A 26,966-nucleotide genomic window follows, 5' to 3' on the forward strand; every position below is an offset into this window, starting at 1 on the left:
GCTGCCAAAAAAGAGACGTTCAATATACTTATCGAAGGAAACCTAAAAAAACGCGAAACCATACCAGCCTCGTAAAGGAATCCGTATGCCACAATAAGCTCCATCCTATCACGTAAGTTCAACGTCGTATCCCAGATTTGCAATTCTTATGCGTTACGTAAATTAGGTTTCTGTCAAGAAAAATTGCTTCATAACAGAGTAGAAAAGCGCACGGTGTCCTAACACCCTCATCACGAGTTTCTCAACCATACAGATTGTTCATTGAAACGCAGCTTGCCTTGGTAAAGTTTAATCTACCTGACATTGCGTTTTGCCGCAAGCGAGCGTCTAGATTTCATGTTAAGGCAGGTAGCGCAAAGAGACACGAACACAAGCGAAGAATAAGAATTCTTCGCTTGTGTCCGTGTCTCTTTGCGCTACCTGCCTTAACGTGAGTTCCCACAAACTAGCCCAGTTATCCGTTCTCGTAAACATCTAGATTTCAGTCTTGCTTGTTTCTCTAGGAGCTCATGCTCCCCGCGGCTTTGCGTTCCGACTCGATTCTCGCTGTGTTTCGAAATTCCAGATAAACTAAGCCGCCGGACGCGACAGCGTTTGCTGATATCCGCTGTAGACTTGTCCCGAAGGCGTCACATGGCAGAAATTACCAATCTAATATAAGAAAAAAGAAATGGAGGAGAACATGGACGAAATATGGAGAATTACCGTTGTGCGAATAACGCAAATCGTTGCAGTACGGTACACTCAACTTTCTAACTAGTGGTACGCCTTCATCCGTGGCGGAAAAGCTTGCGTGGGTAGACGAAGCGAAAGTCTTGAATATATCATTGTAGAATCAGACAGTGTTTGCTCGCGCGCGTATGAAAGCGGATGTTTATCGGGTCGCGGAACGGCGATTTGAGGTGGCTGCAGGAGTGACTCGATTGTGGGGAAAGTGCACAATTGAACTGCACGTTACTGGTGGCACGTATACGAAACCTGTGCACCAAACTAGCAACACGGAGAAAGGAGGTATTTAAAGAAAGGAATGGTACAAGATGTATTCGTTAAGCTCATGTTACTCAGGCACGGGCTGTGGTTTTACTTCCTGTTTGCGCGGCCCACACCCGTGCAGATGTTGTGCTGCACAGTGTCGTAGCCAGGGGCTGGCACACCAGGCCAGTGCCCCCCCCCCCCCCCCCGGAAATATTTTTTCGACATGGCATGCAGAGCACGAAATGACACTCGACCACATCTACCTGCCCTGCCCCCACTTCAGATCAAGAAGGTGCCCCCCCCCCCCGCCCCCCGAAAAAAATTGCTGCCTACGCCCCTCTTGCTGCATGGTTGGTTGCGGCAGACCACACCAACAAGAAGCCCCCGTGGATTTAGTTTACATGTGGCTAGATATAAATTGATTTCAATGTTAATACTACCACAAGACGTACCATACATCACAAGGGATAGCTCACTGCTCTCCTATAGTAGAGTATATTCTGAATCATTTGCGATTTATTTCTGAACACAATTGTGACGTCTTTTTAAGGAGAACCGATAACGCGGCGAGGCTCGGCGGGGCTTTGCGAGAGAAAGCGAGACCTAGCGGGATCACGCGAATTGTTGCGAGACCTTGCAAGACCTTGTCTGGTGTTCCCTTACCGATCGCTGGTGACAATGACGCTTTTTTTTTTGCCGAAAGCCTATGCGAAAATAGTGTTCCGGAACTTCTTTCACACTTCACACTGATTTTCGTTCAGACATTACAGTTCTTTTAGCCACTACTGCACAGTGTATGGAGGTGAGGACATGCTGAAACTAAAGCTGTTGTAGTCTAAATGTGAATACATACAAGAATTTTATTTTTTAGCGCAAAAATAGGCCGTTAGTAAGGCAACTGGTAGTGCCTGCCCTGGCCACAGGAACCGTTCTTCGTCACGCCAACGCTTACCTTGGGGGCGCCGGTATAGAGCTTTGAATGCACGCGATAGATGATGCCTAATAGACGTCTTCGAAACTTGAATGGGCTTTCTTTCGACGAATCAGTAAGTAACGACGTCTAAAGTTATCCATTTTCTCTTTTTGCACGAATGTAGGCATGAACCTTGTATTTTTCTTTCTTTAACTGGTTAGAAGAGTACGCGAACGCGTAGTTAAGCCTGCGGGCTATTTATATACTTACAGGTTGTCACACTTAAAGCTTTCACAGATCTCTCCGGAGAAGGTCATGGTGCAATTTGAAAAGACGTCAGTCGGAGGATAAGTGTAGTTGATGACGTACTTCATGGCTATTATATCGTTGCCCACTGTCGTATCCTGAAAGAAAACGCAAAGCGCGACATTAAAAGAAAAAGCTGCCTCATGGTTTAGCGCCCGAAAATCGGGCAATGGGCATGTTATTCTTGCACAACGTGTATCGTGAATACATGTACAGTACGATCCACTGTTAAAGGGAACACTCGAATGAGCAACTTTCATTTTGTTGGCCCCCTAACGGCTAGTGGATGCGGAAAGACTGTTCGTGCACGTTACTAGTCTATCATAAGAGTTCCGAACTGTCAATCACCGGTAGTGTTATGCAAATCTGAGCCACTATGCTTTTGTAGGAGAGCGAAATCCGGACATACCCGAAACGGAAGTGTTCCCTTTAACAGTGGACCCGTCTGTACGTTCCTGAAAAGCATCGGGAAAAACCACAACTGATAAAAGCAAAGACAACGAAAGCAGAATTTTCAACGAAGAGCTTACAAAGCCCGAAACGCGTAGTTCAAACCTCGCAAACGCATATTCAAACTAACGTAGTCAACTTTGTAATCACTGGAAGACTTCGGTGCTTGTGCACAACCTTCACAGAACCCGTTTTCGCAAAAAAAGTTATTACTGAAACACACTTGTTATTAGCGCGTAATATGAATAATATGCTTAACATTATCACTGTTATCCAGGACATGCAGTGTAATAATCGTGTATGGCTTGGAATTACTTGTTTTAGTATTCAATCTTCTACTCCCTGCACTTCCTGCAGTACATAAGCGCAACCTTTAAGCGTCACGTCGCACATTGGTGGTCGCCCAACTGCCATTGTTTCGGAATCTTTAAGGGTGAAGATACAAAACACAAAGCAACAGATTTCGCACAACGCATGTGCTTTTTGTCCGCGTGCACAGTTGTGTACGATTTTCGGTGTGTCTTACAGGATACCCGCGTTCGTCCTTTGACGTCAAGTTCCTGTTGACTGCGCAGTAGTTTGCGTAACTACAAAAAAATAGGAAGGGGGGGGGGGAGACGCTGTGAGAGAAAACAGGAACAAACTGCCTGTCAGACCGCCAAGTGTAGTAACCGAGTCTTTAAAGACTATTAGACAGCCCCTGCTTCTAGTATATCCACGTTCTGTTTGCAGTCAGATTGGTATTTTTGTAGCAAAACAAATTAATGTGCTTACAAAAGTAGCAGCGACGCACTTGTTGTATCTTCCGTACTCTGTACACATCCTGGTGAAGTTCACCCTGAAACGAGAGCACATTAAGTACATATGTAACGAGTACTCGCGGCAGAACTGGTCAAATAGTAATTCTTTCCTAGAAAGGGCCGTTATCATGAATGAATTACAATTCTTAAAAAAACTGTAGCTTAAAAGCCGTGTAGGATTCGGCTAACTGGCACATCATAATTGGTGTTTTGTTTTTGCTGGTGTACTTTGTGGGGCTTATAATTTTCACGTTAAAATGTTTCATGCGTTCATTATCATTTTTTTACAAGCAATCTTTCTCTACGGGGCGTGACTTTTGTTGCGCCCAACTGGTTTCCACTGCGCATGCATCGCTTTCGAGAACTACCACGTACGGTCGATGACTGCTTATGTATTCCCTTTTTTTTTTTCGAAAAAAAAATCATTCAGTTAAGGGTGAGCGCTCAACGCAGCTCCTTCTTTGTTCGCCCTCGACTGTGATATGGTGCTACTGCTTGTCATTTCTTAACAACGCATTTATGTAACCTCCGGTTTGTCGACTGTTGCACTAAAAGCTACATTCTGCTGGTCAGTTCTAGCTGCACTGTCTCAGGCACGTGTTCCGCCATCGCTCTGGCTGCCGTGTCCCGCATGCAAGTATCACCGTCTCTGTCGCCTGCTCTTGCATGCATACATATTGTGAAAGAAGGTTCCAGTTATGCTCAAGCTGTGCATGTCGTAAAAGTAAATGCTCTAATTGGCAGGGACAACGCTATCGCGAGTCAAGAACAAAGGCAGGCAACAGTAAAGGGCCCTTAAAAAACCTCTCAAAATACAAAGAACGAGCGTGTTATATCCTTCCGGCTTTTCCCGTGTTTTCGGCCCAATTCGTTACGCCAGCAGTCTGTTATTGTGGCGTCACGAAGAAACAAGCTCTCGAGTGGACCATATACGAAGGATATCAGTTGTGAATTGTCTCCTAACCTGCTTTGTGACGCATTCGCACCCCGGTTCGGCTTTGTCTCTCATGACTATCGTGCGGGATCAAATGATTTCATTTTGTTTTGTACGTTTCCGACTTCGCATGCGGAGATACCAGCGTGTAGACGAAAAGCGCGAGAATCTTGATATGCTGAACGCTTAGCGCTGACATTGTCCACGTGTTTTTTGGAGAAATGAGTGGTGATGAGGAGATAGCGCTTGTAGGAGGGGTCATTGTGAAGGCGAGAAAGAACCCACTATCTCGTCTTTGAACTCGGAATGGTTTGCGGGCCCATTAACGGCATGCGCTTTCATAGAGGCAACAACGGGCTCACGCTTCGTATGAGCAGATGGTCACGGCGGGGAAGAAGACGCCTCGAATGTTCTGCTGCTCGTAGGTGACGGCCGTGTAGAAGTGTCGGTAGTTCTCGTAATCCCAGTAGATGCTGAACGCGCACGCCACGAAGCATCCCTGCACCATCAGCATCTTGCACACGCGGAACAGGAATGTGATCCTGCGGCATCGGAGAGACAAATTACACGCGCGGGAGCCGGTGTTATGCCAAACGTAAACCAGTACGCTTCCGCGCACCGTACAACATTCGGCCTCGCATTGATCGCAGGGTAAATTAATAAGCTGTCCTCTCGACGTACCATGCTATAGGCCCGAACTTTCTGTCCGAGAGATGCGGTATCACCTCACTTGAGCCCTGCAACTGCTATATATCAACTAAGTGAATAATCATCAATTAGTTGGCAAAATGTTGCTAACTTTCAATCGTGCTGGCGGTTATGGCACGAATCCTGCCGACCGCAACAGCTGTGAAACTTCGGTAGCAATAATTTTGTTGTCTCCTGAAAACCCCCTTCTCATTGACTTGTGTCTGAAATTGGAGCCATCAAATTTTGAAAACATATACAAAAATAAGAAAAGAAACGTAAAGGCACCATATAAGCTCGAATCAATGCAATCAATGCCTTGAGACAGTGTTATAACTATTGCTTAAATAATTCCTGTACAGCCACAATTATTTTAGTTCTTTTGCTGTCTATGTGAATGTTCCATGCAGCATGGACGCCCAGCTTTCATATGGAAAGAATACAGTGGTAAAAACTACTATCTTCCCCTTCGTCATACTCTCCTCCCCGTCATTCTGTAAAACCCCTTCCCCTGCGTAGATTAGCACATCACCTCTACAGTCCTTACCTAGTGTGTCGTGTCATTGCTGTTCTTTCTTTTTTCGCAATAAGCACAAAGTAGCCCAGTCTCCCACAAACAGTGGAGCAGAAGGCCCGAGGTTCGGCATTAAACGGTCCGACCGCTTTACCTATCTTCAATTAATATTTCTCTATCTCTCTCTTTTTACCCCATTTCACCAGGACCAGCCTCGCGTTTATTCGTAATGTTCCAAGTTTCATTTGACTACAGAAAGTATAAGAACGTGCCAATATGTCGCGTGCATGACCACTTCTTGCGCGAATTCACTCAACACCTCAATAAAACAGGTTAATTATTTGTACAACTACGCAATGCGTACGGGCGCGCACTTTCGGTAACGAGGCGATCTACTTTCGGTGCGCACGCAGCGCGTTCTCGTGTAGCCTCCAAGAACTTCAACTTCTTTTCGGGGATCAGCGGCGCTGCTGCTGACATCGTGCGGAGTGGCGACAAAATGCAGTTGGCCTCGAATCGCGCGCCAGTTTTGACCACCTACTTGCGTCGCTGCCCATGACCAGACGCTATTGTCGCCATGTAAGTGTATTCTTGGGGCTTTGAAGAGCAACTTCGGCGGTGTGTCGATGTACATTGACTTCAATAAAACTTTCCACGTGCGCTTTCCACGGAACTTTCATGATCTTTGTAGGACTGCAAGTGATTTGGGTTTACTAAAATTAAATTTTAAAGGTTGGTTGCGCATACACAAATTAATGTGCTTTCGAATGTGCGACTATTTACGCGCCACCTTGTGTTTCTGACGTCGGAGCCTACCTCGCCTAGCACGGCGACCCTTTATCACTGATATTATCACTGAAATCGCCGCTGTCGAGCTTCGAAGTGCTGATGCAGCTCAGAGAGCTTCGTCAGATGACATCGCATCTTTTGCTCTTCCATTGTAAAACACCGTGCGCACTGCATTTGCATTACGGTCGAGTAGGGTGTGACGTCATCGTAGACAGTACATGGAGCAGCCACCCATTGCAGTTTAGGCTTAGACATATCGTTTTTCTTTTATTTGATACTGTCGATCGCGTTCTATGGGAATTGCGTTGCCGCTTGCATTACCACTAGTATTACAACTTGACCATGACAATACCGTAATGTCGTTTAAGAATAGCCGGGTTTGCCCTTTAGATCAAGGTGACGAGTGAACTCTATAGAACAGATAAACAGTCTGAATTCAAAACAAAAAACGAAGGACTGAAGTGGCAGATAACCTCAAAGTGGGTATGAGAGAGTCTCTATTTTGATGTAGCGGGAATGACACTTCGCTTATTAACATTTCAACGTCGTACTGACTCAGCCTTGCGGAGCCGTCCGCGGACGCGTCGGCGGCAGAAGTCGAACACGACACGCACGCTTTCGGTGGCCCCAACCACAATAGCCACGCCCATCCAGAAACCAGAGTAGCCTCCCACAAGGCCCAGTACCTGTGTGCCCTGCGTGGTAAGAAAACATTTCGATCCTTTAGGCTGAGTCTCAGAGAAGGATGTGTCGTCCTCCTTTTCTTCACTCCTTTCAAGTCTTCTCCACCCGCACAGCGTGGGGTAACAAACCAGTTTTAGCCTTGCTAACTTCCTTGCCTTTTCTTTTCTCACTATATCTTTACGGGTCTGATGTTACCATATATTCAAATGTTGCTTGCTTGCCATGAGCTAACGCACACACCGTTGGTGCGTTTCTGATCATTAAGGCGAGAGCCTTAGATGCCTCATCAAATGTGAAATGGGACCGTTGGCGTCGGCGGCGTCTGCGTGAACACGAAGTGATGCAAAAAAAAAAAAATCATCACGTGATGACGCCATCATGATCTTAATACAATAATACAATAAGGGATCAGTACAATCTATTGAGAAGGAAAAGAACAAGACAAAGAAGATAGTTAGCTTTCGCCTTAGATTCATATTAGGCGAATGCGTAAGACACATGAAGACTTTTAAAAGGCCTTTATAAAAGCGCTCACAATACGCTTCACTCGAAATATTTACTGCCGTCACAGAGCCATAAAGCAGTAGTACTACAGTGAAGGCTCGCTGCTAAAATATAGAGAAGGAGCATTTTCGCTGACCGTTAACAGTGGAATGAAGTGCAGTGCGTCGACGCTCCTTGACGTCATTAGCGCACGTACTTTGACGTAGGTGAGCCTGAAAGAAAAAAAAAAAAGAAACGACAGTGAAAGACTCGTTAAACCATTGAACTCAACAACTGCCGACGGACGGATGAAGAATATGTGATCCCGGAAAAAAAAGAGCAGGAAAAAAAGAGTCGTACTAGGACCTTCGCATGCGCTTCTTTCTACTACTGTTTTGATGTGCACCTGCATAACAACGATGTTTCACTGCATTATATTATGTCTGTTTCACCGTATATTACTGCTGTACTGCAACCAAGCATGGTGGCATGCTTTACGGTATTACTTTTCTGCACTCCGGCGAAGCCTGCTACCCCTCTGACATGTGTATGTTAACTTTTGCCACTTTTCTTCATCCGAACCTTCCTTGCATGCCAATTTTTTGCTTTTAGAACTTCGCGTGGTAGCTCTTAGAGTATAATGTTTATTGTATCGGTCTACTTGCTTGAATCATCTGACTTCCATCGCTCTGCCTGCACATTTGTAGATTGACCATTTACATTGCCCGGACATGCATACCCTTTAGGATACAATAAACTGTATCAAGACGATCTCAAGAAGAAAAAAAAAACTGCGAAAGAATGCTTACCTTGAAAAAAAAAAAGATGTTATTTATCCCCATAACTCTAGAAGCACTATGAAGTGCAATTTGAGTTCAGACTGAATTACTGATTGCTGGAGCCACCCAAATAATGTTCGCGTCACAAAGAAACAGAACAAAACAGCACTCAAACAAACCAGTAGGTGACCAGAACCGGATTTATTACATTTCAATGATGCAAAATAATTTTTTTTGCAATTCGTCAGCGACAACATATATATTGTTGTGACTACGTTCACGATGTTACAAAAGCTTGTTTACGATCTTATTGGCAGTGCCCTCACACCAATCGTCACCTGCGGAGGCTTGCCGACGACCTCGTGAATTCACGTTTGGAGATTGTGTCAGCCCGGCGGAGTTTTAAAGACGATAGTCTTTCTTGGGGGACTTAAACGCAGAATATTCGGTCTGTCTGTATGTCTGTCTGTCTCTGTGTCTGTCACCCTATTCAATTTCAGCCACCCGGCCGCAGTTTAAGCACTTGCTGAACGCCCAGGCATCTTGAACTGGTAGTTGCGTTCATACTTGTGAACATTGTCGATCAAAAAGAAATTACGCATATCTGAGGCGCAACATCAATACGTAAGTATTGGGTGGTGTGTTCCTTTACTATAAAATACATATATACGTAATTCTAAAAAACCCAGTGTTTCTTAGGCTGCGCTTAAACGGCGCGGAAATGGTCGGCAGAAAAAAAAACGGCCGGCCGAAGACTACCGTCTTTCGACGACGCTTGCAGCGTAGCACGCAGATATGCGGCCAATTTTTCTTTCACACCATCTTTTAGGCCTGCGTAGATGTTTATTATCTCACACTGTGCCATTTTCTTCTCGTGCGAGTAGCCAAACCGCCTACGAAGGCCCGACACTTCACTCACCCCCAGCTGAACAGCAGGACTCAGTGGCGCCTGATAAGGTTCGACTTAGTCACCGTACATGGTTCGACTTCCTATTATCAGTGGCACGAGAAACGAGTGACACACATGTTTCTCTTCCAATCACTTCCGGTCAGGCATTTACTTCCTGCTTTCCGAATATTCAGAAAACGAGCTTCCTCCTACGTGGTTTTTGAGATCCGCTTTGGCAGTGCGACGAAACACCAAGTGAAGCGAAGGATTAAGGTCGCCCCCGGATAATAATAATAATAATAATAATAATAATAATAATAATAATAATAATAATAATAATAATAATAATAATAATAATAATAATAATAATAATAATAATAATAATAAAGACGTTTATTAGCGGGCACTCGGCGACGATAAACGACTGCGACAGTCAAGGCGGGGTGCCGACTCTGAGCGCGAGGAGCGTGCCGTCCCAGAAGAGCGGAAGAGGACGACCCACTAGTAAGCGCTCGAGAGGGCGACCCATTAGAGGCTTCGAACGCTTCGCTACAATTACCCCGGGTACGAAAAGGGAGCCGCCTGGCGACCTAACTGCTTGTCACTATGAGCGGGTCATGGTAGGGTTTCAGGCGCTCCACGTTGACAATGTCGCGCCCTCGACGGCGCATGTCCGAAGATGGTTCAAGGGGTTCGATCACGTAGTTGACCGGGGACGTGCGTTCGACGACACGGTAGGGGCCGTCGTATTTCGGCAGTAGTTTTGAAGAGAGGCCAGGTGCAGTGGTAGGGACCGAGAGCCATACGAGTGCTCCAGGGAGGAACGTGGGCGCAGAAGTGGTGGTGTCACCGCGAATGCTCTTCTGCCGCTCTTGGTCATTCGTAGTAAATGTCTTGGCAAGCTCCCGACATTCCTCAGCGAGTCTTGCTGTGGCAGAAATAGGCGCACACTCAGACGGGTCCGGCTTGTAGGGAAGGATTGTGTCGATCGTGTGCGACGGGTGCCTGCCGTACAATAAGAAAAAGGGCGAGAAACCAGTAGTGCTCTGCGGGGCGGTATTATAGGCGTAGGTGACAAAAGGCAGAATGGCATCCCAATTTGTGTGATCGGCGGCGACGTACATCGAGAGCATGTCGCCGAGCGTGCGGTTAAAGCGTTCGGTGAGGCCATTCGTCTGCGGGTGGTAAGCAGTAGTTTTCCGGTGAACAACGTTGCACTCTTTGAGAATGGCTTCGACGACTTCGGACAAGAAGACACGACCTCGATCGCTGAGCAGCTCCTGGGGTGGACCGTGGCGCAGCATGAATCGGTGCAGCAGGAAGGAGGCAACATCGCGCGCTGTAGCCGCTGGGAGGGCGGCAGTTTCGGCGTATCGCGTAAGGTGGTCAACAGCGACGATGGCCCAGCGGTTACCAGCCGACGTTAGAGGAAGTGGTCCATACAAATCGATGCCAACGCGCCCAAACGGCCGGTCAGGGCAAGGTAGAGGTTGCAGACCTGCCGGCGACAGGTGCGTTGAAGTTTTGCGGCGCTGACAATCGATGCAGGAGCGAACGAACTTCTGCACGTAGCGGTACATCCCTCGCCAAAAGTACCGTTGGCGAATGCGGTGGTAGGTTTTCGATACCCCAGAGTGTGCACACTGCGGGTCAGAGTGGAACGACTCGCATATGTCAGAACGCAGACTGCGGGGTATTACGAGTAGCCACTGGCGGCCGTCGCCGTAATTGCGTCGGTGGAGGAGGTCGTCGCGAACGGCGAAATGGTGCGCTTGACGACGCAATGCGCGAGTGGATGGTGTCGCCGATGGATCACTCAGCAAGGCTATCAGTGAGGCAATCCAGTGATCCTTGCGCTGTTCAGTGGCGATGGTTTGAATGTCGATAGACGAAACGGCATTGTGAGACAATGAGCTGGAAGTATTGTCGTCAGGCAAGGGGGAGCGCGAGAGTGCGTCGGCGTCAGCATGCTGGCGTCCGTTGCGGTACAGCACGCGGATATCGTAGTCCTGTAGGCGAAGTGCCCAGCGGGCGAGGCGGCCTGAGGGATCCTTCAATGACGACAACCAGCATAGTGCATGATGGTCGGTGATGACATCAAATGGGCGACCATACAAATAAGGTCGGAATTTCGTAAGGGCCCAGATGATCGCCAGGCATTCCTTTTCGGTGACGGTGTAATTGGTCTCGGCTTTAGTAAGCGTACGACTTGCATATGCCACGACATATTCAGGGAACCCTGGTTTGCGCTGCGCAAGGACAGCGCCAAGGCCAACACCGCTAGCGTCTGTGTGTACCTCTGTAGGGGCCGCAGGGTCGTAGTGGCGTAGTATGGGAGGCGACGTCAACAAACGACGGAGCTTTGCGAAAGCGTCGTCGCACTCCGACGACCACGAATGGAGGGGCCCGTTACTTCCGAGAAGCTTCGTCAGTGGCGATATGATAGTCGCGAAATTTCGAATGAAGCGCCGAAAGTAGGAACACAGTCCTACGAAACTGCGCAGTTCTTTGACGGACGTAGGTTTGGGGAACTCAGTCACGGCCCGAAGCTTGGCGGGATCAGGAAGAATTCCGTCCTTGGACACGACGTAGCCGAGGATTGTCAGCTGCCGTGCTGCAAACCGGCACTTCTTTAGATTCAGTTGCAGACCGGCGTCGCTCAAACGCGTCAAAACATGCCGTAGGCGTTGAAGATGCGTGGAGAAGTCCGGAGCAAACACGACGACGTCGTCGAGGTAGCACAAGCACGTGTGCCATTTCAGGTTGCGCAGAACGGTATCCATCATGCGCTCAAAGGTGGCGGGCGCATTACACAGCCCAAACGGCATGACGTTAAATTCGTACAGGCCGTCGGGCGTGACAAAGGCGGTCTTCGGTCGAGCGTCATCAGCCATAGGTACTTGCCAGTACCCTGAGCGCAAATCGAGAGATGAAAAGAATTCGGCGCCTTGCAAGCTGTCAATCGCGTCGTCTATTCGCGGCAGTGGATACACGTCCTTACGAGTGATCTTGTTGAGTCGTCTGTAGTCCACACAGAACCGCACAGAACCGTCCTTCTTCGCAACAAGAACGACAGGAGACGCCCAGGGGCTGTTAGAGGGTCGAATGACATCACGTCGAAGCATGTCGTCGACTTGCTCGGTGATTACACGGCGTTCGGCAGGAGATACGCGATATGGACGTTGCCGCAGTGGCAGGTGGTCGCCAGTGTCGATGCCATGCGTAACGGCCGAGGTGCGGCCGAGAGAAGTTTGAGCGACATCGAAAGAAGGGCGAAATTCTTCCAACAGGTCCAAAAGCTGGGAACGCTGGACCTGCGTAAGGTTGTCAGCTATGGAGGAACCAAATACGTCAGCGTGTGATGAACCAGACGTCGAAACAGCACTGAGCGTGCTCGAACTTCGGCCGTGCGAATCATCGGGCTCGTCCATAACTTGTGCGTCTTCGAGGGGTTCTACGCTGCCCAGACATTCCCCTCGCACCAACGTAACACTGTACGGGGAGGGGTTGATTACATAAATAGAGGTGCTGCCCTGGGTGACTTGAACGGTCGCGAAAGGCACCAGCAAGCCTTTCCTCGTGCAAACACGGTCATATGGCGAGAGGAGTGCAACGGTGTCGGATAGGCTGGCGCAGTAGACTGACACCGCCGTTGACGAGTTTGCAGGCACTTTTATGTCGTCTTTGACGAGTATCTTGCTCGCAGCCGATGGACTGTCTGCCGGCGTCAAATTAGAGAATGGTGAGAGCTCGATTTCGGCGGGTGCGCAATGAATTACGGCGTCGTGGCGGGAGAGGAAAATCCCATCCGAGGATGACGTCGTGAGAGCATGCAGGAATTATGATCAATTCGACGGCGTACATAGCGTCCTTAATCATGACGCGGGCTGTGCATACCGCTGTAGGGTGGATGCTTTGGGCGCTGGCTGTACGGAGGGAGAGCCCAGAAAGTGGCGTCGTCACTTTTCGCAGTATTCGGCTGAGCTTTGCGTCCATAACGGATACGGCGGCTCCAGTGTCGATAAGGGCAGATGCACGAACACCGTCCACAAACACGTCTATCACGTTCGATGGGCTTCGCTGAGGGCTTTCGCAGTTCGACAGCATCGCAGCCCTTGCCTCGTGGACTGCGACGACTAGTTTTCCTGGTCTCGTGGGACCAGACGTGGCCGCATCGGTGACAGCGAGCGGCGTCGTGGTGACGGGGAACGGCGGGTAGATGGAGCGGGGCGAGACGTCGGCGACAGTGGCGTAGGTGGGTCGTAATATGGGCGGTTCGCCGGGCTGGTGGCAGGCGACGCGACTCTAGGCGGCTGCACGCGATTGCAATACCGCGCCACGTGGCCGGCGTAACCGCATGCGAAGCATATGGGGCGGTTGTCAGGTGTGCGCCATCGGTTCGCTGGGGCAGGGCCCGCCCATGGTGCAGGACGGGATTGACGGGGCGGCAACTGATAGGACTGGACGGTGGGCTGCAGTCGTGGCCTGTGCGTGACGTCGGCGCAGGTTACCGGCACATCCGCTTCGAACGAATGAGGTCGAGCGGAGGCTTCGGCGTAAATGTGTGGGGCAGCCGTAGGGATTGCTGGGGGCGTTCTTGCGACCACTTGGGCGTAACTTAAGGGTGCAGGAAGCCGTATGGTGCTGGTGGTACTCGGGCATGACCTCTGCGATTTCTTGCTCAATTGCTCGACGGAGCGGAGGCAGAAGGGTGGTCGACGGCTGTTGGACGTACTGCGGGCGAGCAAAGTCCAGCAGAGAGAATTGGCGCGCGATTTCCTCGCGCACGAATGTCTTCATCTCTGCGAGCAACGCGGAGTGGTCGGATATGGTCGACAAGCCAGCGAGCTCGGCGTCGCGTGATGGAGAGCGACGGGTCATCGATCGCTGCCGGCGCAGCTCCTCATAGCTTTGGCAGAGCGTTATGACCTCAGCCACTGTGCTGGGGTTCTTGGCGAGCAGCATGGTGAAGGCGTCGTCGTCGATGCCTTTCATGATGTGTCGGATCTTGTCTGATTCGGACATGGTGGCGTCGGCTTTCTTACAGAAATCGAGGACGTCTTCAATGTAACTGGTGAATGATTCACCGGCCTGCTGAGCGCGTTCACGTAAGCGCTGTTCGGCCTGCAGCTTACGAACGGCAGGGCGGCCAACACATTGATAATGGCGGTCTTGAAGTCGGACCACGTTGTAAAATCTGATGCGTGGTTGTTGTACCACAAGCCCGCCACACCCGCGACGTAGAAAACGAGGTTAGTCAGCTTTCCTGCCTCGTCCCATTTATTGGGGACACTCACGCGCTCGTAAATCGCGAGCCATTCCTCGACGTCGGTGCCATCTGCGCCAGTGAAGACCGGAGGGTCGCGGATACGAGGCACACCTGGGCAGGAGGTCGGTGTAGGCGGGGCCGTTTGCTGGGAGGCGTCTTGAGGCATTGTAGGCGGCAGGGTACGGGATCGAAGAGCAGGGGCATCGAATGAGGGGCGAAGTTGTGAAAGCCCAGCACCCTCCACCAAATTATAAAGACGTTTATTAGCGGGCACTCGGCGACGATAAACGACTGCGACAGTCAAGGCGGGGTGCCGACTCTGAGCGCGAGGAGCGTGCCGTCCCAGAAGAGCGGAAGAGGACGACCCACTAGTAAGCGCTCGAGAGGGCGACCCATTAGAGGCTTCGAACGCTTCGCTACAATAATAATAATAATAATAATAATAATAATAATAATAATAATAATAATAATATTATTATTATTATTATTATTATTATTATTATTATTATTATTATTATTATTATTATTATTAATTCCAGTGGCAACGTTTTGGACCTGTGTGTGTCAAACGATCAACCCCTTGAAGTTTCCCGCTCCGACATCTCTCTTGTACGTCCTGACAAATTCCACCCACCAGTTAACGTTAGATTATCCGTATCAGCCGAAACAACGAGCTTCAGCAGTTACGTAAACAAATTACGTAAAAAAGCACTTGTGATCATAACAGCTTTCGCTGTAAAAACCACTTGGCTTACGTGGCGTAAACACAAAACGCCAGGCCCCTAAACCACCAACAAACGCTCGTGCTCGCGTGTTCCTCTGCTAGCAGATGGGCGCACTCCTTGCGTTTTCAACTCGGAAGCTGAGGAAGGGCATTCGGAGAGGTGGACAGACGAGCCGACGAACGCGTTCGCTGTAGACTCGTGCACGACTGCGACGCCACAACTAAGTTTTTACCTATGGGTGGTTTAGGAGCCCTTTAACAATTGAAGGGAAACGTCATGTCTTCCTTTGCAATCAGGCATACAGCATAGAGCTCGGTATTCGACTCAATATGGAAAACCACAAAACAAGCATCAAAACCGCATGCTGGATGATAAGGAGCCTGTGAACATTGGGAACACCCTCTCACGCGTTCCCCGTAAAGATTAGGTTGCAGCTGCTTTGCACTTCACACGAGGGCTTCGAATGACGACAAACGGCCCTTCCTTCTCCCCACGCGTGTTTCCCGCTTTCATATATAAAACTGAGACCCGTCTAGCGACTCATTCAGTTCATTCTATGACTGCCATGAAAATTAAAGGAAATACCATGGAAATTAAAGACACCAGAAGAACAGCGCGGATAGGATGCTCGACGAAAGGAACAAATTGGTCTTGATCATAATGGTCGCGGAAGCAATTACGGTCTACCACAGTGATCACAAAGCGATTATCACTACAATTACTCTAAATTAATAATGAAACACACCCTGCCATCAGCATGTGTGGTGTTTGATACAGCTTTGCTGGACATTCACTTTCGCAGGGCATGATGGCGGCCGATTTTTTTGTTTTTATTTTACTCAGTGGAGAAGCACTCACCCCTCCATAGACATGCTGGTTACTTGTTTCCATGCCGACTGGGTCGCTTTGTAGATCGTCTCCCTGTGAAAGATCACAAAGTTATGTTTGAAAATATTGTTGTTGTTTTATACGCAGTCGTGACGTTGGTAAACTCCTTTATAAAACAACAATGTAATTTTTATATTGTTTCTTTGCTTGCCTGCTTTATATTTTTTGTCTTATTTCAGATTAACAAACTTTATGACAAAGCTGACTGTAGTACCAGAGCGCTTCAATCGCCTGTTTATTTTTTCTAGCCTAATCCAGGTTTAATAATTTCATGACTAAATTATGTACCTGAAGAAATAGACACCTGAGCAATCACTGAAAGCACTAGTTGTTTGATCACAACGCTTATCACGTATAAAATGTACTTGAAGTAATGGAATCCTATAGAAAAATAAGATGCATTTCTTGCAACTTATCTGTTGTTAAGACGTCGTAATAGTTCATTTAAACTTGTTTACAGATAACGGCTTTCCCGGTGATATGGCCATTCCATGAATAACTGTGTGCTTTGAATCGCAGTAAAATACTATTCGGCGAATCAAATCACGTGAAAATTACATACAATTTCTGGGTACACAATTCATGCAAAAGATTTCGGCCGTAAACGCAAAGTTGTTGCACGTGCGGTCAAATGCGTACAGCAACCTGACAGATGATTATTCAACATGTATATCAAGATTGACTGATGTGATGCTTACTTCTAAGTTCCGTCTGAGCATTGCAGAAATTACGCTGCACTGTGGCAGAGGTAAGCATTACAAAGTGACACTCTGTTGTCTTGGCAATAAACCATGTAACACAAATTATAAGCTATGAAACGCCAAACAATAGCGCTATCTTTAGCAGCCGGTTCCCTTCCGTTATACTTTTTCCGATGACTAGGTCTTAAGAGTCGCCAATGAGGAGCTTACCTGCACGCTGTGTGACAGCGGTCATTGCAGACTACGCTGTACATTGCTCTGCCATCGGCGTGAACGCAGTTGGCTGAGGGTAAGAAACAGGAAAGAAAATGGCAGCGTCAGTTGCCCTCAAAACGTCATTTATTGCGCAGCCGTATGCAAACGGCGATGGTATATGTGTACAATACTTTTGATTGCACCCCCCACATCCCCTCTTTGATTTTCTTGATTGTTTGCTAATCCAGGTATAGTTTTCAAGATGTCGGCGTGGCAGCCTTTAACGCAGCCAACCTTCCCGTGCTTTCATATCAAATAAAAAAGACATTTCAATACTAAGCACTTTGTGGTACGGTTAGTTTGATGTGAAAAAACGCTTCCAGCTCCTTTAGAGGAAGCGTTGATATCGCAGAATAAGATGGGCGCGGTATTTTGCGTGCACATAAATGCTATTGGTTTGCGCATATACCAGTACAAGCACACATCAAGAAAGATTTGGACGTGTAATGGCGACAAGAAAATAACTGGTCCGCAATCATTTAACTTCGAAACTGAGAACATAATCAATGCTAGTGGCTCTTCATTGGAGTTTTTCTTTTTCCAGAGTGAGCACGGTTGAGACACCTAATACATTTTCTACTCAAGGCTTCTCAACCCGGATCTCCATTGTATGTATGTATGTATGTATGTATGTATGTATGTATGTATGTATGTATGTATGTATGTATGTATGTATGTATGTATGTATGTATGTATGTATGTATGTATGTATGTATGTGTGTATGTGTGTATGTGTGTATGTATGTATGTATGTATGTATGTATGTATGTATGTATGTATGTATGTATGTATGTATGTATGTATGTATGTATGTATGTATGTATGTATGTGTATGCATGTATGTATTTTGGTAGCAAACATTATTGAGGTCCATTAAATAGAGAATGCACACTGTTCAGTATATGCAGAATAAAGCATTACTTACAAGTTTCTTGTAAATCGCAGACCTTATCGCTTATCTGATTTCGCCATGCGTAATCATTTGGAATGCATCCGCAGACTTCCCGCGTTATCTCCTTCCGGCATTCTTCGTAGCATATCTCGAAATAAAGAGGAAAGAAACCGAAATGAGACTGGGAACGCGATTAAGCAGCCTGACTTTCATGAAAAAGATGGTAGGCCTGCGAACAATTACACAAGATAAAAATCAGGGCAAAGACAGACGGATTCTCAGACTTCTCCCTTGCATCCGTGTTTGAACACCTACCACTTAATCATGAATCTGTACCAACTAGCTTAATCCTAATCGTAACTCCCAATCCTAAATTATCTATAGTCTTTCACGATAAACAGGCCTGGTGGCTTTAGAAAAGGTCAGGCTCACCTCTTTTGAATACTTGACTTTGAAGTTCGGTAGGCGCAGATACCGGCTGTAGTTGTCACACTTGGTGGCGAAGGGCGCAGGCAGAGATACGACTCCCTCCTGTCAAAACATCGTCACCAAACAAACTGTCGTTACTTGACCGCAACGCAACGGCCGTTGTGGGAACCCAATTATCTTTGGCAGCAGATATCTATTGCAGAGGATAGCCACATTATCATAATAAAAACACGAATTAGATAGACAACCAAGTCGGGCCTGGTTATTAACTTACAGATGGAAATAATCACGTAGCTGCTCTAATTTCTTTCACCAATTTATTACCTTCTCTACTTCTTCGTTTTAATTGTACGGCCGTTTCAGTAGAGCTTTAAATTAGTCCCATTTCAATCGTTACTCACGTAACGGTTTGAAGCTAGAATTTGTGTGAACCATTGTTCTCTTTTCCCCAAAAGTAAAGGCACAAATCGAAATAAGAAAGCATGAAGGCACTGGTTGTAGTAAGATACTCTGGTTAATTCATATCGCTAAGCCGAGAGCTAGCTGAGTAAACTTACAGCAACACTGCCGCAAGTTTTCAGGTATTTGTCGAAGTGCTTCTTACACGTAAAATGGAACCAGTTTTTCAAATGCCCAGTTAGTTACGGTGGGTGTATAAAAATGTGTACGGGTGACCTTTTGCAGACTATAAAAATTCATAGAGAAGTTAGAAGGGTCTACAAACGAAACTGAGGAATGAAATAAGATGGGACGATTAATCTTATACTTGTGCTCATTGTTTAGGTATTATGCCGGGTTTCTCATAAACATGACACATGGACAACGAAGATATTTTTGACCAAGCAGCCACGCCCATAAGCTCCACGATTCTATGGTACAGCAAGAGGGAAAGAATTACAAGGTCAGGAAGGCATCCGCAGGACAGGAAAGTACAAGCGCCTTCAAGCGACGACTTCTTGGTGAGAAATACTATCCTTGAACACGACATGGCTGAACTACCAACTTCACCCGAGGAAGAATCCCCCTCAGAATTTTCTACCTGTGACATCAGACAAATCTTCTTCTAACAATATGTTACCGGCACACGTTGAAGGACAATAGTGTCAGTAGATCGTAATGCTGTTATTACGTGGCATCTTTGTTAATCGTCGGAGCCTATACTGACCTGCACAATTCCGAAGACGAAGTCACCCGAAGGCTTAAAAGCCATGGCGTGCTTCTTTCCCGCGGTGTTTGTGTCGACGTGGTGAAAGCCGAGGTTCATTTCGAATTCGTCCAATTGTATGAGATCGTCTTCGGGCCAGGCAAACAGCACGTTCATCTCTGGAAATGCGGTCAGCAAAAATGAAACGCTTGCTCAGTTTCATCGCGCATTAATCGGTAGCGATTACGTTGGTACATACACCTAAGCGTCTTATGACGGCTCTCGAGGGTTCACTGAGCTTAAGGTTAGTGGTTGAGTCAACCATTCGGACTCGCAAATACAGAGACAGAGGAAATGCCCTTTTAACCTGCGAGCGCTTTACAACAGCGTAAATATTGTACTTACAATATTCTCACATCGGTACCCCCTGAAGTATCTATGTATCGTTCTGATACCTGACGCTGCGTCAATCAACTGCTGGGGTTCGTATACCCTAGAGTTACTGTATATGCTAAAGGTAGCATATACAGTAACTCTAGTATACCCTTGAGACGAGACTTTACGCACCATGGTCTTTCGTTGAGCTTGAGCATCAGTGAAGATTTCACTCGTCTGCGGACAGCTACACCTGAACCTCTGATCTGTTCATTATCAAGTGACGTGTGAACCTTCTCTATTATCTCTCCTAATGACGCATTGAGGTTTACGCGTTGGAGTGACCGTGTGTGCGGACCGAAGGCCAAGACGTTCTGGTGGACTGTTTCGATCTTGGTGTCGTGCCTCCAATTCATAGTGTAGCACATCTGACTTGGCAGCCGGGAGTATGACTGTCGAGTAACGCTGCAAAAAAAAAAAAACCTACATTACAGAAGTTCAGGGTAATATGGAAGGTTAGCAGAGATTAAAAATCATTGAATAGGGGTTGTCGCTGGAGCCATAATTTCGACACGTGGAGTTGTCTTCGTCAAGTTGCTGCCTCGACGAAGACAAGTCCGCTTGTCGAAACGTCGGCTCCAGGGACACCCTTGTTCAATGACATTTCATCACTTAAGCCAAAAAGAAACGCGAAAGCAGTTACTCGTTACAAGACCTTAGTTCATATTTGCACGAAGTGTTCCCAATCGGGAATGTTAGGTAACGGTGGTGCTAGGTCTGCCCCACCACTGGCGGCACTATAATCACTTCTATAGTCTACCGCATTGAGACCTCACCAGGGCCCCATCTTCCGGCAGAACGCTAACACACATACCCACTGAGCTGACACAGGCCTTTTTCTTCAACTCACATTTGGAGGACTGCACGCAAAATGAGGTGCCATGGGAAGCAAATCGTAAGTGTGGTCGCTTACGCCTAATCGAAAAGCACAATTCAGAAGCACTTTCAGAAGGTTGCAAACTAAAACGCACTGATTTGTCCAGTCCTGCCCTCTTTCGCGCAGGTTCTCAATAGCCCTTGTCGACATTTTATTGCGAACGCTTTGTTTGTTTATTTTAATAATCTCATCTCACGACAAGTTTGACTGGGTTTTTCATGCGTTTTCCTAAAACCTCGTAGTTGATTCTTTTCTTTGCATGCTTTCAAAGCTTTCTTCGTTTTAGCCTCCATTTCGCCAACTATCGTCATTTGCTATTGGGCGTGTCAACGACCGCTATGGAATACGCGGATACCATGTTAGTCCACAAGGCAGTAGACGCAATGTTGCTTACTTTGGGCTCAGGTAAAACTCGAAGAAATACTGCGTCGGGTTCACAAAGCCGATCTGCAGAACGTCTTCCGAGCTGTGAGCAATATCTCCAAGTTTGCCGCCGGTCAGTAGTAATTTTTTCAGCTCTTCCACCTGTAGAAGCACGAATGTACACACAAAAAAGAAATCAGTAGAAAACCTTATGTTTCTTGCGCCTACTGACCTGAAAAGTGGCCATTAGTTTGACAAGTGACGAGACTGTCACGAATATGTACTCTGATAACACATTTGCTCACGAGTTTACTACTGTTTTAATTCTGTCTCACATAGAAAAAAGCTCATAGATAGAATCACGGATATTCAACTTGGCAATTCAAAGACCTCATTTGCTGCTGTGTTTCAGCATATACAGGGTCTGTCGGAGAAGTAACGTCAATGAGTCGTATAAAAAAGATGTATTGATCAGATCCGTACAACACAATTAAAGGTTTCAGAATAGGCTTCTCCTGCGCCGATACATCGCTTCAAGCGAGATTTCCAGGCATCGAAGGCGTCACGGTAGTCCTCCTCTGAAATGTCCTTTAGAGCCTCGGTGAAAACCTCTTTGACCTTGTGAACTGTCCCTAAATGATGTCCTTTCATGGGAGTTTTCAAGCGCGGGAACAAAAGAAGTCTGGAGGAGCCATGTCAGGACTGTAGGGTGACTGGGGAACTCTTGGCACCTTTGAATCGACAATGAAGCGGGTTACGACGGAGGCGGTGTGGGCTGGCACATGTTCATCGGTGATGGTCGTTGAGAGCCGCCCGGCGCCGGCTTCAACGCTGACCTCTTTACGACCTTCTAAAAAGGCTTTGTGCCGCCGGTACACTTGACGTTCTGACTAACAGTGATCACCAAAGACCGCCTTTATCATACGAAAAGTTACCACTTCCGACCTGCCGAGTTTCACACCAAACTTGATAGCAATCTTTTGTTCCAACGAGCACTGCATTGCGGCTTGCACGCTAAATGAAAACGAGTTTCACGGAAAAGTCTGTCCTTACTCTCCAGATGGGAGGAAACTATAGTGCGACAGAGCGTGCGTAAACTAACTTCCCCCTCCACGAAAAACAACCGATCCTAGCGTGTTGTGAGGTATAGACGCCGTGCAATATAATCACTGACATTACTTTTCGGACAAACCCTGTATATTGCTTCTTAACATTTTCGTCTTTAGTTACGGATAAAATCAACTGTTATCATGGGTGACTATACACATAAGACGCGTAACTACCACAGGAGGACTGGGGCAAATACGCTTCTAAATACTTACGTCAGTTGTGTTGGTATCGCAGAAATCCGGGTAGTGCTCGCAGAGCTTGGTCTTGCTAACCCTACAACAATAGCAGAAACATGAAGAAGACAATATAAAAGATAAGCTTGTTCTCTGAGTGTTTTTAGATACGGCATTTATTCACAGTGTACAACGGAATAATATGTGCATATTGTACAATTAATTTAATTCTCCTTAAAAGACATACCTATGAGTTAATCAGTCATGCTATCGTACTGTCTTCAGATATCTCTTCAATGCTGCGCTACGTTTACACCTATTTTATTTCTTCGGAAGCTGGCTGACCCTTGAGCACAGCAAATAATTAGAGTCGTGACAACTGCAATGACCGTTCGACAGTTCCGTGTTGCTTAGGACCGTGGATCGCATATATGCGTGCACACTTAGCTAGAAATGGCTCCAATTCTTTTAAATGTACCTTTATTATTCTTGGCGCAAGACTTGGCTCATGTCTCAAAAAGAAAAAAAAACTGCTCCTTTTCAGGGTCCCCTAGGTGTTTAATAAGCTTGCACTGAGGTGGCTTAGACGCAGCAACCAGGTTGTCCGTGAGATTGAAACAGCACCGAACGTTTTCTAGATAGGACATCCGTAATTTCAGCACAGGCAAAAAAAAGTTTTATCTTTGACGGAGGGTGGGACGGGACAGGGGTTAATCCTCTCTTTCTCCCACTTCGCCCGAAGGAAAACTACCGGACTAGTTTTAAATAAGGTCATTCATTCATTCATTCATTCATTCATTCATTCATTCATTCATTCATTCATTCATTCATTCATTCATTCATTCATTCATTAGTGGCTGTATTTTCGAGCGGTGCTGAACGATCATGACCAGAGAACACTTCGCGTACTAGGGCTCATTCGTTCAACTCAGATGGATGGTTAAATACAGAAAAGCGGATAAACGGGGCAGAGAAAGGAAAGAACTTGTAAACATTTGACATTGTACTGCACGGAAAGCACGCATGAGTTCGGAAACAGCAATCGAAGAGGACATACTGATGCACCTACCAGTTGGTGACGCAGACGGAAAGGCCAGGAAAGAGGAGCACCTCGGTGCCCTCAATGCGAACATCGACGGCGCTTGGATAGCTGAGATACTCCTCAACTACTTTGGAGGCCTGATAGAGGAAGCCCATGGTCATCAGCATGAAGACGCCGATGCGCAGCAAACGGATGCGCTGCTGATACCTGAGCACGTGCAAATGGCAACACCTGAGCGCTGAGTCCGCAGAGCTTACGATGTAGCCAACAATACGGCCAGAAAGGAAAGTGTCTTTCACTTTTATACCAGCCATAAAACAGACAAAGGCCGTATCCATGCAAGCCACATGATGCTTCGACAGGTCTGAACCATAAAAATGCACAAAAGATGCTGATTATCAATCAATCAATCAGACGTTTATTATGTATTGCCCAGTCAAACTTTAGAAACCTTTATGCTTGCGCACTTCCCAATTAATACAAAATACACAAAAGATAAAACGATGCGGGATACAGAAACAAATAGGAAGAAGAGAAAACGATGACGCTGCAAAGAAAGAACCACAACAATAACACTACTATACTACTACTACTACTACTACTACTACTACTACTACTACTACTACTACTACTACTACTACTACTACTACTACTAATAATAATAATAATAATAATAATAATAATAATAATAATAAATACTCAGTCATCATTGCTTTAACCTCCAAATTGTTAAGATTTGATATGCTGCTTCCGTTTATGTTCGGCAATGGATGCTTTTAAGATTCAAGAACCCCTTTCTGGTTTTCGCGCGTTAATGACAAGTCTGCAAGCCTTGGTTAATGTAACCGCCGAAAACCTGCGCCCCCTGTTACGTGGTACCTAAACGTGAAGCAATTTCTGAGAAAGCAATAGAAGGAGGACGAGGAGGAAAGCAAGTGAAGACAAGGAGGTCAACCAGACGCGCATTCGGTTTGCTACCGTGTTCCGGAGGAAAGGGTTGAGGGATGCAAGGAATGAAAGAAGAGGGAGGCAGGTGCTGTCAGGTGGCACTGGCACCTGGATGCGGCACTACGCTACATTGTATAACTTAATGGCATTCACGAAGACTCTGTACCAATGCCAAACCTCCACGGTAAGCAGTGTTTCACTTGACACATACGTTTTCAACTCAAGCAGCAACAAATGATTGCATCACTTTTGCTTTTACTTATTAGCATAGGGACCTCGTCGCTTTAGGATCCCAAGGAAATGAGAGCCGGATAGGCGATTTTGCATCAACCAGTTAACTAACATTTTGCAGAAGGGACATTTGTGCCTGAAAAATACCGCTGCTGTAGAGCGGATATTATCATCATTATTTTTTCGCACCAGAAAACTTGAAGTATCTCACTTTTTCTTATCTCCATTGGCTCCTAAATCCAGAATCCAGCGCAGCGTCATGTCAAGCAGCAGTTGGAGTTGATCTGCATAATCAGAAAAGTACGAAGGGCGTCTGGTGCTGATCAGAGCAACAGAGATGCGTGAGAAGATTAGTATTAATTATGGAAAGCAGGTGGCCCCGAACACAAAATGTTATCCTCTATCGTAGAGTTTACTTGACCTAGGTGGCAAAGGATGCGACGGTGAAGAATTTGGCGTGCGCGACGCAGATGTGGTGGACCTTTGTGAACATCTGTCACAGAAGCATCGTTGGCGTCGTTTTCTTTAATTAAATGCATGAATATAAGGAGAGTTGGCGGCAATGTTGCGCGCCGGCTACTCCTCTTCTGTTGCACTATAGTTGTCGTCGCAAAGTATTGAACAAGCACAAAACGGTACACATAGGCATATGGCCGAACACTCTCGTACGTAGTCCCATTCCTTGAATACAAAAAAGTGTCCACTCACCCGAAGAGTTCACAATACCCCAATATCCCCACATGTCCGCACAGAACATACAAGTCTGCCAAGATGTCGTCACGGCCGACAGTTAGGCACTTGGAAATTGTCTCTGAAGTGCCGCATCCAACTGCAACAGTTATGCTTGCACAAACAAACGCTGTATAAACGCGAAAATATAAGAAACACGTAGGCAAGAATACCGGTTTATAATAATGCGAAAAAAATTTTTGTCAGACTTAGGACCTATGTGATATTTCCGACACCTCTAAAAACTGCAAAAACTGCGTGGAGCATTGCTTTGAAAATTTTCTGTTGGCCATGGGCCCAAAATTTTTTCTATTGATAGGCGCCCTATCCAAACCATGTGGTTTTTAACTCGATAGCGTTAAAGAGCTCGTTTTGCAGAAATTCAGGTGTCAGCGTCGGTGCCGGCGTCGTTGGTTGTCAGCGAAAAATCATCATCTTGTACGTAACCGAAAAATCGAGAAAGATGCAGATGAAATGAATAATAAAAATCTTCTGTTTGAGTGCGAATTGAACCCAGGCCGACTGCGTGGCAAGCTGGTGTTCTACCACAGAGCTGTGCTATTGCTTGAAACTGCTTCGGAAAAAAACAAACACTACTGAATGTCATGTAGTGGAAGGTGTCTCCTTAACGCATGTAATATTGTGTGGCAGAAGCGTAGAGTCGCGCCAGGCGTCAAAATATGTGAATTGCGCAATGATTGGGTGTTCTAAAGGCCCACCCATTACAAAGCGCTCAGGCATAATTTAATCACTATCAGCTGCAAAAGCATCAACAAAGTGAGCAGCTGCGTAGGTTGGCGTGTTGCCTTACGGACGCGTAGAGGGCCCTTCGCTGATTCGCAAAAGGAAGAATTACGACGTAGTGGGCACTTAACTAATATACTTGCAGTAGGCATTCTAGGATAGTTTGAAACAGTCAATGATACGCGCACAGACGTTCGTTTCCTTACGGCACGGTTGAGGCATGCACCGAGCACCGAAGCCAGGCTAGCACTTGAGAAGGCGATCCGCACGGGGCCCGATCACGCTATCGTAGTTCTACTCTTGAAGGCGAAGCTCAAGCATCCTCCAAGCTTTTTTGTAAGATTCTTACGAGGAGCAGCATAGTTTTTACGCTGTATAAGAAGTTGCACTATGTCTTCTTCAGCTTCTTTACATTCAGCACGGTTACTTTTTTTTTATTCCACACATAAAGCTGTTCGTATAGGCAGTGCCTATCCGAAGCCTATGAATGACTGTTTCTACAGATCGGCTAACCTTTATAGGAATATTGATCAGAGTGAGCGATTGGGCAAGTTGATGATTCATGATCTAGGTATACTTCGCGAAAGAAAGCAAGGACTGTCAACGAGAAAACAAGAAATATTCAACTCCAAGCCTGGTTCAATGCTACTGTCTCGCACCTTAATCAAACGGTAGGATTTCTTTTCACGTACCTACAACACAAAGAGTCCCGCTAAAGGCAGCTGTAAGCAAAGTCAGCTTTTACAACGCGCACACGGTCAGTAGAGCAAGTTCCCCGAGTCCCAAAGAGACAGCCGTACCTTTCGCA

The 26,966-nt window shown here is 46.6% G+C and overlaps 1 protein-coding gene across 1 annotated transcript in view; it reads right to left on the reverse strand.

Annotated features, from left to right (window-relative positions):
• The window catches only part of LOC119391243 (uncharacterized), a 40,872-nt gene that overhangs the window by 12,248 nt on the left and 1,658 nt on the right, over positions 1-26,966 (reverse strand). The window contains exons 2-16 of the mRNA XM_037658919.2: positions 24,897-24,969; positions 23,534-23,713; positions 22,504-22,564; positions 21,213-21,343; positions 20,240-20,346; positions 19,528-19,685; positions 18,366-18,464; positions 17,967-18,081; positions 16,997-17,069; positions 16,056-16,118; positions 7,693-7,768; positions 6,924-7,063; positions 4,741-4,920; positions 3,419-3,482; positions 2,159-2,292 (exon numbers count right to left, since the gene is read on the reverse strand). Of these exons, the coding sequence (XP_037514847.1) occupies positions 2,159-2,292; positions 3,419-3,482; positions 4,741-4,920; positions 6,924-7,063; positions 7,693-7,768; positions 16,056-16,118; positions 16,997-17,069; positions 17,967-18,081; positions 18,366-18,464; positions 19,528-19,685; positions 20,240-20,346; positions 21,213-21,343; positions 22,504-22,564; positions 23,534-23,713; positions 24,897-24,969 (1,654 nt within the window). The remainder of the gene's footprint in view (positions 1-2,158; positions 2,293-3,418; positions 3,483-4,740; positions 4,921-6,923; positions 7,064-7,692; positions 7,769-16,055; positions 16,119-16,996; positions 17,070-17,966; positions 18,082-18,365; positions 18,465-19,527; positions 19,686-20,239; positions 20,347-21,212; positions 21,344-22,503; positions 22,565-23,533; positions 23,714-24,896; positions 24,970-26,966) is intronic.

The sequence above is a fragment of the Rhipicephalus sanguineus genome, chromosome 4 (assembly GCF_013339695.2).
Source record: "Rhipicephalus sanguineus isolate Rsan-2018 chromosome 4, BIME_Rsan_1.4, whole genome shotgun sequence".
Classification (NCBI taxonomy): domain Eukaryota; kingdom Metazoa; phylum Arthropoda; class Arachnida; order Ixodida; family Ixodidae; genus Rhipicephalus; species Rhipicephalus sanguineus.